The sequence below is a fragment of the Antedon mediterranea genome, chromosome 11, assembly GCF_964355755.1.
Source record: "Antedon mediterranea chromosome 11, ecAntMedi1.1, whole genome shotgun sequence".
Taxonomy (NCBI): domain Eukaryota; kingdom Metazoa; phylum Echinodermata; class Crinoidea; order Comatulida; family Antedonidae; genus Antedon; species Antedon mediterranea.
This window is the reverse complement of record NC_092680.1, coordinates 3,440,255-3,453,005: the sequence shown is the minus strand read 5'-3', so window position 1 is coordinate 3,453,005 and position 12,751 is coordinate 3,440,255. Positions and strand designations below refer to the sequence as shown.

The 12,751-nt window shown below is 31.1% G+C and overlaps 1 protein-coding gene across 5 annotated transcripts in view; it reads right to left on the bottom strand.

Annotated features, from left to right (window-relative positions):
• Positions 1–7,520: 7,520 nt before the first annotated feature.
• Positions 7,521–12,751, bottom strand: part of LOC140062456 (S phase cyclin A-associated protein in the endoplasmic reticulum-like) — a 94,638-nt gene continuing 89,407 nt past the window's right edge. For all 5 annotated transcript variants that reach the window (XM_072108680.1, XM_072108681.1, XM_072108682.1 and 2 more), the window contains one exon: positions 7,521–9,996. In XM_072108680.1, the coding sequence (XP_071964781.1) occupies positions 9,893–9,996 (104 nt within the window). In that variant the 3' untranslated portion in view covers positions 7,521–9,892. The remainder of the gene's footprint in view (positions 9,997–12,751) is intronic.

Here is a 12,751-nt window from a genome sequence, read left to right as displayed (position 1 = left end):
TTCATAGCATAACGTATTCGTTTATAAGGTTTAGACGTGAACGCATTGGGACATATCATATATGTTACAATGCGTTGATGATCATCTTGTAAAAACATTTCGTATTCCATAACCTCACGGGAAAAGACTCCCAATTTAATCAAAATTAGTCGGTTCCCAAAACTTAGTGAAGGCAGGAATATCCTTAGTCAGACGATTTCGTGGCAAAGCCCTTGAGGCGCGTTCAAGCATGCGGGTACAATGTTCCCGCGGGAAATCATCACAGATATAGCTTAATCGAGGTTTAACTGTGGTACAAAAAAATGTAAATTCGACGACGCGCGAAAGAAGTGCGATTTATAGATACCGATTGATGCGTCACGTGAGTAATTTATAGGCATTATGATGTTTCATTTTCACATCTGAATAAAAATCGACAAAACCCAATAATATGGAAAAAATAAACAGGAATGCGTGGCGTCAAATGCAACAGAACCACATGTGATACACATGGGATGCTGTATTATGAATTGTTCTATGATACTGAACAAATATTGTCATATGTGATAAAGACACGGCACTGTGATATTTATCATAATTAGCTATCATTAATCAACGTCCAGGTAATGGCTGTCATCAATAATGGACTTGTGATTGTAATTGTGAAGTTATCTATATATGTCGTTAAACATCAATCATAACATTTTTATTCCTTACCTGTGCGTTGGAAGTTAAGTGTAACGAAAAGAAATGATACACGCAATTTTAAAATTAGTCTTTATATACTTACTTAGACAACAACTAAAAATGCTTCTGCTGAAACAACACTCACGCAGCCTACTTCATATAATGCTTCACCTGATACCGTATGCAAATACGCCCGTAAACAATAACAATGCAATGTGACATAATGCGCCACCAATAATGCCTGCCTGTATAAAACAAACTTCGAAAACTTTCCGATCCATCAAATTAAACCTAAATGTTACTATTTAGTGATATTTATGAAGACAGGTAGAACGATGTTAAATCATTTGCATACTATAGGCCTATAGTTAAAAAAGTTAAACGTCACGCAGGAATAGTGAAATAGCTGACACTTAAAAATTAAGAACAACTCGAAACAAGAAAACCGGAACAAACGATTATGATAAAAATAGCAATATATTGTTTTGCTAGTGCGACACGACACCAGCACTTTTTCTCCTGTCAGTATGTCTTCTATGGCATCACCACTCTCTACTGCGCCGTTGCTTGACATGACTCCTTTGCATAGTAGGCCTACAGGGATTTTTCCTAAAAATGTCTTCCCTTTTATTTAATTTTCGAAAAAACTTATTACTTTGACTCTATAAGATGATACAAAGCAATATATGTGCATAAATTATAGTCATATTATTATCGCATAATAATTGAAATACAAATATATATTATTATTATATAGATATTTTGGGCATTTTTCGAAATAAATCCCTGTACTATCTGTTTGTGTACTCCTTCTGTATCTTCTATCGTTTATCTGCTGTGTACGGCTCCCTATCGCCGTTACCTTCATCTTTGTTGTCACCAATTTCCGTGAGACCAACATCAACTCTTCTCCGCCAACCACACCGCGACCACACCACTCCCTCTTTAATAAACATCCTATTCGTGATCAATCATATGACGCCACAACCACTCCCTTCCTCCCAGTTACTCTCTTCTTCATCATCATCGCTCACGTTCGATGGTGATGATATGTCAAACAATCGGCAGATCTCAAAAACTTGATACGACGACTTCCAACTGATGATAATCTCCTCCGGGATTCGATTGATTGCTCTTCGGTCAAATTAATTACCTTTGTAACAATAAGCAACCACCGACAACCTGTTTGCGAACGTCAACGTGAATTTCTCAGGAGAGCGCAAACTCCGCTAGCAATGTTTTCATCAACAATAACGCTCTGATCTGACGTAGAAGGCCATATTAATATGTAATACGAATATATAGAATACGGTAACCAGTAATAAAAGTCGGAAATACTGGTTGTGTAGGCCTACGTTGTATTTTATCAGGCGCGTAATGTGTAGGAAAAAGGGAACAGCCACACAATTTGAGGGAATCGGGTTATTTCATACAAAATGGAATGTTGAATACCAATTAAAACTTGTTTTAAGTACTGTCTACACTCTCAAACTTTATGTGACAACAAAATGTGATATGCACATATATGGATATGATTATGTCATATCATTACCATAATATGGTCATATCATTACCATAATATTATTTGGTCACATCACACTTTTTTGGTCAAACTAGTTTGAGTGTAGACAGAGCTTATACATTCATTCGATGATGTCATAGCACTACCATATTTGAGCACATCACTACCATTTGGGTAGGCCTACATCACACTTTTTTTGTCACATAAAGTTTGATAGGTAGATAGAACTTTATACAGTTCGCTATTTTACGAAAATGTAGTGAAACATACGCTATATGCCTACTCGGCCTGTAATATATTTATGTATTAGTATACGCCATCATATTGAATGAATTATACATCGTTATATAGTGTGTTACCTAGTCTATTCTTGTTTTGTATCATCAAACCCATGAGACTGAGTAATTACGCGCTATATTGAATACGAATTCATTATCATTACCGAATCAGTAACAATAAAATGATCATTATTATATTCAATCGGTCTTTTCCATTGCTTTCATCTTAATGTATCTTTTTCACACAAAACGTATCAATAATTAGAATGTACACAATATTTCATGAAACCAGCATTCAATTTGCCATTGTGGAAAAGTACAAAGTACAACGTATTTCAATAAATCCCTTTAGCTTAAAACACGGCATAATATCATAGATTGAGCTGTATCACCTCGCGTTGCTCGCGTAATGCAGTCGTAATTTACCATCACAAATCGCGCTTGGATGCGACAGACACAGAGGAGATAAAAACAAAACGATTATCATTAGTGGGGGATTTAGCTTTCTCGTGGAGGCTGCAGTGAGGCGAAGCCGATGTCGTCACTCAGACTCCTTAATTTTAAAGAGTCAGTTACCAGTTTTAACAAAATAATATTTTTTTTTACAATATTTAAAGTCAGAAATACAATTTAACAAACATCGTCTTTCTGAATATTAGTGATTTTCTGTAAGACAATGCGTTTTATAATTTATATGCCTACACGCGCGCACACAATACGCGGATTTTTAGTCATCGCTCTATTCTACGACGCAGTTTGTCGCTTTAATATTTAGGAAAGTCTGCCAAAAAACTAAAATCGGTTGATAACGCGTTAGGATGCTAAGAATCGAAAGATGTTAAAACATCGTTAATGTCTTGGAAAAGATTCTTATCCAAATGGCAGCTATTAAGGCGCGGATGATCAAAAAAAGGAGCGAAATCAACAAAACAATGACTAACTTATGAAACAATGGATAGTACTTCATAATATAAAGGCGGTCGGAAAACAAAACTTTAGTAAAACAAAGATTTTAAAACGAAAAATATAACTATTTTTAGGTCCAATTTTAAAACCAGTACCACCTATTTATATGTTTCACAGTAGGCCTACTAGACGATAAATACTGTATATCATTATGTTAATGCTTCATATTTTCGCGATCGTTGTTCAACCGCGAAAATAAAAGGTGCGCGAACATTTTGAGCTTTACAGTATATATCGTAATGTTCCAATAATAATGATACCGTTACATTTTATGAAAATGTAATCAAAGTTTATTTTATATTTAACCTAATTTTAGTCATAATGTGGAGAGTTGGTTTTTAAAATTTAAATTCCTTTTTTAATACATTATACTTAACACTCAAGTAATAAGAGCAAAATATTAATTTGCCACAACAGTTCAAGTCCTCATAGCAACGAAACAACCGCTTTTGCCGGCCAAACGCCAGGAGCTATTTTAGTAATGCCGTCAATGTAAGTATATACAAACTAAATTTACAAGAAAATAAAACCAATACAGTGGCTGTGGAACAGTTTATAAATTCTAAAATGCATCAGGGAGGAAGACGACACATACGCTAGGTCTGGGTATATCTTAGTTATAATAATAATAATAATAATAATAAGATTTTTATAGCGCACATACCACTCCAGAGTGCTCAAGGCGCATTTAAAAATAAAAAAGAAATAAATCATACAAATTCTGAGCATACATTTCTGGTCAACATTTTCGACAATAAGCAGAACTAAAAACTTACCTGTAGAGAAGGATTCTGCATGCTGCTGCTGCTTGTTTTTATTACGCTATTTAAAAAAGAAAGTTAGAACACCATTACGTAAACCATGAAAAAGAAAAAAAAAATCAAGAAATATTATTCGGTTTGTTTGTTTCTTTAAAAAATATAATTTGATCGAAGGCAATTTAGGTCTAAATAAATATTATCTATTGTTTTTTTGTAACTGTTGCATTAGACATAATTTTGCATGGACAATAAAAATAAACAGTAAATTTACTATTTAGTTAAAAATAATAAGTCTACTGAATCGAAACACAACGACGAACGAAAATCATCAGCAACCAAAAAACATCAGCGACCGAAAAATATCGGCGGTCGAAAATATCAGCAACCGAAAAGCATTAGCGACCGAAAAGAATTAGCGACCGAAAAGTATCAGCGACCGAAAAATATTAGCGACCGAAAAACAACAACGACCGAAAAACATCAGTGACCGAAAAATATCAACGACCATTCATTACCATATACCATACTATATTGCATCATTCCGTGACCATATCATTATCTAGTCATGTAGTGTGTTTCAAGTATTAAAGAAATAAACATAGGCCTATTACACAATAAAACAAACGACGCAAAATCGATTAACAAATATGGCTCAAGTTTATTTTCTTAAAACAGCAAAATTTACAACCTGAAAGAAAAAAAAAACATTTGCACTCGCCAAAACTAAACCCGTAATATTAGGCCTAAACTTAATTTATGTGCGTCAGTTATAGGCAATTAGTATTATTATATACAAAATTATTATATTTTTTTATAACACAGTTAAGATTTACGTCGCTTGTCAAACAAGGCGCCATACGCACGCAAACATTAGTACAAGACTTTCACGAAAATAAATGTTATTGGCAAAATTATTGTTTAAACATTTACTAATAACAATCGGCACACATAAACCAATAGTTTATATGGCTTATGGGGGATAGGGGAAGGGGGAGGGGGGGGCATGATAAGTGGGTTAGTTGTTGGTGGTGTTACGATTGTTTATTTATTTATTTATATTTTTTAAAAAAGGTAAAAGGTTTCAAGATCCTACTTATTAGAGAAACATCTCCCTACCTACCTATGCCAACTGAGTTTGTATTAAAAGGTCTATTTTGAAATCAAAATTCAAGAAAACTTTTTAATGTAAGATGTTAAAATGGTATTCATTTAGTATTTTAAATGTATTTTTATTTTTAAAAGGATATTTTAATGCGTTTATCTCGCCGAAGACTAACGCTTTTCGTAAATGGCTACCTTTATGATGATGAATACGGTTTATTATGTAAAAATATTGTTTTGATCTCGTATAAAGGTGAAAACGCATTCGTCAAAAAAATAAAAAATAAACATGTGAAAAAATAATAACGGTAGTATACGCGCGCTGTGATGTAACAAACAGATGTCATATTTGAAATTTAACATTTTAGATTAAAAACTACCGTAATATGGTATTAATTTAAACATCTGTTTTATCAACTTTATTGACAATAACTTTGTCATATTACTATAATCATATAACGTAGCCAATGACCCATCTACGATTTGCTGGGCTTCGTTGTAATAAGGTGTTTTTATTAACAGATGATATTATACCGTAACGGCCACACACACGCGAACTAATGTTAATATTATTTATTTGTTATAAATAAAATATCATTATGTTTTCTAAAATGTTAAGATAGATATTGTCCACCTAAATTCATTTTTCAATTATTTTGTTGATTATGCCATTTTAATGTTTTAAATTGTTTGTTTCTTTTGTCTTTTTATAAGTTAAATAATTACTTTGTTGGTTTTTTTTTACAGAAGTGAATAACTTTATTAAAAGTGCAAAATGGTCTAAATTTATTTCTCTTCATTTTAATGTTTTTTTGTGGGACAATACATCCTTAAAATGTTTATTGTTTAAATTATATAATTTGTTATTAATGGAATTCCAGATTCATTTTGTCTGTATACCGTATTTCATTACATACAGTGAGTTTTCAAAGGCCACTTCCGAAGGCCTTCATAACCGCTTTTATATCGAGAAAAAAAAATATTAACGAAATAAACTTTAAAACAATGTCTCATGAACTCATGAAATATTACTTAAACGTTTACGTTTTATCATATAGTTAATTCATACATTATGTGGTATAGGCCTATTTCAGTCTAGCTATCCGATTTATAGGTCAAAATGTCTACATTCTAATTACCCTGTTAGTGTTATTGTTAATTATACACTATATGAAACTACACTCATGTTAAATGTTTATTACATAATGTTAAAGATATTGTCCCACTGAAAAAAAAAATGTGTTTAAATTTCTTTTGTTGAATATTTTATTTTAATGTCACATAATATTATTCACTTTGAACCAAAAATTGAATTGAAAACAATTTTTTTTACTTGAATTGCATTAAAAAATGGATGCCATCCAATAGATTTTTGGTTGAATTTGACCATTTATTTTGTTTTCATAAAAAAAAATTTTTTTTCTACAGAAGTGGATATCTTTATTAAAACTGCAAAAAGGGCTATTCACAGTCAGATTTTATTAATCTTTATTTTTCAGGTTTTTGGGGGATAATATATCTTTAAATATATATTAAATAATGTTTTAAATATTCTATCAGTTATGGCGGTTCTGTAAAAGAAAATATTGATTTTTTTTCCAACAACACGAAACTAATTAAAACGAAGAAAGAAAAGGGATAAAGCTAATCTTGCCCCGTCATGTACTAATCCATAGTTAATCCCACGTTATTACAAATCCTAATTAATAATTTGATGATGAAATGATAAATTATTATTACTACAAAGAACGTAATATACAAGCCTATGTTTTATGGCTTGCAAAAAGAAATAATAATAATAATAACTAAATAATTTCAATAACCATAGTTTTATAAATAGTATATCCAATTAGAAACTACTATAGAGTGTGTAGATGCATAAATGATATGTATTCATTAGTGTAAACTTGAGTCTAAACAAATAACAACTTTTGTAACAATAGATAAAAATATTAATAAATACATCACAATTATACAGCATAAAATTCATAAACTAAATATACAATTTTTCACAAATTTGGTTTAAAAAATGCATTTTCAGATATTCAATTATCTGGAAAAAGAAGCCTTTGGAAATAACTTGAACTAAAGTTCTGCTACATTTTGATGTATATGCAATATACAATACACATATACAGTAATAATTCACACAGAATTCACTATGTAACACCCACCCCAAACCCCCCAAACCGACCCCCCCCCCCCCCCACACCCCACAACCCTACATTTGTTTGTATATTGTACATCATAATGCATATATACTGCATAGTATGTAGTATACTATAAGATCTGTATATATTAGAATACCTCTAATACAGGGGACACGTTTTCATGAAACGTGCGAAAGTATATGTAATAACACTACGGCCAACCCCTATTAAAGGGACACTTTGTTGAATTCTGGAGTTATCCTCTCAATAGGAGTTCTACTATTTTGTATTCAACCATATAAAATACATTGCACAGGTTATACAATACTATACTTTCCGTATACTATAAACATTGTATGTTAATACAGTACAACACTCCTATTAAGGCGACACCCCTATTTTTAAAGGACAATTTTTTGGTCCTAAATGTGTCCCTTTAATGGGTGTTTCACATATACTAATCAGAATACAATGCATAGTACATTTTAAATGACAAAATAAATGTTAAGCTCTGTTTATACTATCAAACTTTATGTTACAAAAAAAATCTGATGTGGTTATATATGGGCATATCATATTTGGGAACATCACACTTTTTTAAAAACTAGTTTGACAATGTAGACAGAGCTTTAGTTTATAAACCCAGAGCGTTATATACACCATACACAGTCATGTTGTTTGTACGTATAATGTTGATTAGCCTCGTAATAACCGCTTAAAAGGATAATTCACTAATACATTGCAAAAACGCCAGTACGGACATAAAGTATTAACTCATATTTTACAATGGATACATTTCCTTTTTAAAAGTTTAAATATAAATCTTGCGTACATGCAAATATTGCTGTATTCTTCATAATAAAAAAAAAAAGAAAAAAGTGTAATCCGCTCGGGAAGTGTTCATGTTTCCACGGATTTTACGAGGACATTGGCTTTGGCGTAAATTAAAGACGGAGAAACAACGGGATTTCAGAGTTTTGTTTTATAATCTTGAAGACAAACTACAGTTGTTTTAGTAATGCTCTAATAATCTGCTGCTTACACTGCTAAACCATTAGAAAAGATGTTGTTAGAATAATAGAGGGCGACACACTCAAGATCGATGGCAACTTGTACAGTATACTGAAGTTTATCTGTTTATTTGTTAACTTTATTATGTCTTAAATTGGAACATATTTCTTTTTAGACCAGTCACAGGTGAATCAGTATATATATACAATTTTCAATGTATCTCAGTTGATAATGGTTTTGTATATCTCAGAGCAAACATAATTTCTATGCATATTTTATATGCAAATGACAATAAATGGAAGTAATTTTTCACTGATGAATGAATAACTTTCAAAGTTAAAAAAACAAACATATTTTGACATTAGAACAATGAATGGCTTATTGTGTTTAAATGTTAGCCTAATAGCTATTTAAAAGTGGGTGATTTGAGAGCTTTGTACCAACAATGTTTGATTAATGGAGGGTGAAGGTTTGTGTCTTGATGAGGAACCTTTTAATTGAATTAAACCTTTGCCTGGGGGTTGTTGATGTGACATCAATGTTGTCATCCTCAATGTCATGCCCTAGTGTTCATACAGGAGGTTACACTCTACAGGTGTCTCTGGTTACTGTATGTTAAATACAACCACTATTTAACATAGTAGAACCACTATTAAAGGGACACTTTTTGGACAAAAACAAAGTGTATCTTAATAAGGATGTCCAGTGAATAGAGGTTGGCTAGTGTTAAAACATATATTGCTCATCTTTCAATTCCCAGTATCCTCTTAATAGGGATGTTCCCTGAATAGGGGTGCCCCCTGAACAGGGGTGTCTCTAAATACAGTAGGGGTGTCCCCTAAATAGGGGTGTCCCCTAAATAGGAGTGTCCCCTAAATAGGGGTGTTCCCTAAATGGGGGTGTCCAAAAAAAGAAGTTTTATTGTAAGTATCTTTTTTACTATAGCCTTGGAAAAGGTATACAAATAATGTAGATTTGTAAGAGTGCAAACAAAAAAATATTTAAGTAGCAATATTGGAGAAAAACTGCAGCTTTAAAAAATTGCATATTTATTTTTTTGTTCATAAAATTGACTTTTAGTTAATATTTCAGCAGAGCATGCTAGCAAGGCTCTTTTGTTTGGCACACTTATTTGCTAATTTTTAACACTGAGCACAACTTTCAACAGTTTAGTTTCTTCATATCAGAGCGCATTACTGTTACAACATAATGTTTGTCTCCATAGTAACATCACCAAGTACACCCAATAGAAACATCAATTTCCATCCATAAAAACAATACTTCATAATGTAAAAGTTATTAATTTGGTTTTATCAATAACTTTCGTCAAAAGTTATATTGTTTTATAACCATGGCAACACATGAACTTTCAGCCATTGTCATAGAAATTTTCTATAGCAACATGTTTTGTTACTTTTGAAATGACGCCAACAGTTGTCATGAGGTTCCTTTGAAAAATGAAATTGCTTCTTGCCAGTTCTTTTCTGGAAATCTTGATTCTAGAGACATTCTTGTGGAGCCGTCTTTCTCCTTTTCTTTTTCTATAAAAAAAATTAATTAAATGAAAACAATATATTGAAAAGATTACCAATTAAATAAATTGACACGCTGATTAGTATTTTCGCATTCCTGAGTCATGGTTTCAAATCATAAAGTCTACACTATCAAACTAGTTTGACAAAAAAGTGTGATGTGCCCGAATATGGTAGTGATATGACATCATCATGTCCATATATGGGTACATCACACTTTTTTTGTCACATAAAGTTTGATAGTGTAGACAGAGCTTAAGCTTCATAACAATGCTTGCTTTACAACACATGAAATAAGTTTTGAATATTTCAATTAGCATTTAAATTTTCTTGTTAAAGTGCTGAATAAATAAAAATACTATATTGATTTTGAATATAATTTTCAAGACTGAAAAGAGAAAAAACCAATATATTCTCAATCATATTTCTTGTTTTTTGCAAGTTCATTTACATTAAAAATCCTTAAAACTTTATTTACAAAAAATAAATAAATACAAATTTGAACATACAATACATAATTGTTCTTACAAAAAGTTTCAATAGATGAGGATTGTGAGAAATGGGGGTTTCAAAATATTAAAAAGCTAGAGGGGATATTAATCAATATATTGATTATTACATATGACAGTGGTTAAATAGATGTAGTGCCTAATGGGTTAGCCAAGCAGCATGGTTCGCTCATAAATTATTCATTAATAAGTAAATATTTGTGTTGCTGACAAGTGATTGTTGCTGAAACAAATGTTGTTACAGTTGGGTAAACATTACTAACTTATTTAATAATTAAACAAATTAATTACAAAGTAAACATTGTTATCCATTAGCTGCCTTAAAAATTATACCAGTTTAAACAAATAATTCCAAAGTTTAAAAGAGACATAAAATTACTCCAAATCAAATAACTATAAATAAAAAATATTTAGATTTTAAAAAAGAAATTAATACTTCATTATTAATTATTAAACTAAATTTGTCACAATAAATTAACTTGTCATAAGCAATATTTCATATACATATTATTGGTATCTGAACATTATGCAGATAGGAATGTAATAATACATTATTTTTATTAAAAATGTGGCATTTTTCTTAAAAGTAAAACACTGTTTTTTTTTACACATTTCACAAATTTAGTAAATAATATTCTAAAACAGTAATCTGCATATTCAATTAATTAAAATATATAATTAGTATTAGTATATGTCTATTCTCTCAAGAGGGAATATTTTCAAATAATTGTTTAAATCTGGCTGTTGAGACCTGAAGGATATAAATGTTACTAAAGGGAGTCGTTTATAATATGCTTCTAAATATTGCAAAAGCCGCAGAGATATTGTAAGTTGTTGTCGTTATCTTACGCTGCTTGTGATAAGTCCGCCAGATCACCTATTTCAGCTGGCGAATAGTAAATGTTAATTAAGCATATGGTGACGTCAATAGACGATAGACCGCCAAAAACAAACGCGGCAACTAATGGCACACATTGATCCACAATACTCGTGCTGAACTACATCACGACCTCTTAATCTATAATTACACGTGCTGGGACCGTATTGACTGGTCCCGAATCAATAACGACATATCTATATATACGCGTGCATTTACAGAGGGAATGCTCATGATGATTAATTGATGGAAATCATAGTCAGTGGCCGGATATAAAAAGTCAATCACTGCGTATGGAAGAGCTGTATCTCAGTAGCTTTTTAGATGAGTTTGAAGCCTGTAGCCTAAAGTGAAATGAGTCGATCTTGACATATCACATTTATTTGGCTCTCGCCACATCAAACACACATTTAAGTGGTTTTGACATTTCCCCAAAGCTAAGCAAGCTTGCAGAGTTGAAAATCTTCTGTTTGTTAAGACAAACAAAATATTGCCTCAAAATTATTCTTCCGGAATACTAGTTTGTGGAAATATTAAGAAGCAATTTTAAATATACTTATTTCTAAAAAAAATAGAAGATATTTTATAAAAAGCAAAATAATTGATACAATAAATAATATTTCATATCAGGATTTAGAATAATTCTTATGATTATAAACTATGATGATATTGATAACAACGTCAACAATTATTTGACACAATCGCATTAATTGTGTTTTTTTGCACAAAATGTCAGTTGTCTGGTTTCATTCCCTCTATATCGACTTAAATATCGAAACGAGAGTTCATTAAAGGTTAAACTGAGCGATTACCCATAAGCCATCACACTTTCAGTACTTGAAGCATTTGAAAGAATTTTTTTTCCTTTGTTACTCTAACGAGAATGTCAACATATAATTTTCTTTCTGTACTAAACAAGTCTCCGGAGAGTATTTGTTTTTATAATTAAATTATTTCAGTACAATAATTTGGTAAATCGAATCAATTTTATATGTTTTAATATTACTTTGAAATAGGTCATATCGAAACCTTTATGTTTTATCGCTGAAATTCATCAAGAAATGTTGTTGAAATTTTTCTTTTCATTACTACTGTTTACATACATGTGACATTATGGTGCATGTTCAATACCATTCTACTCGTCTCACAAAAATTTTTTGATTTTTAATGCTTTATGTTTTTTTTATTGTCAGTTTTAAATATAATTTAAAAATAATTCTAATTTCTCTTATAAATCTGTCTACACTATCCAACTTTATGTGAAAAAAAATGTGATGTGCCCATATATGGACATGATGATGTCATATATATTACCATATTTGGGCACATCACATTTTTTTTAACACATACAGTTTGATGGTGTAGACAGAGCTTAAGA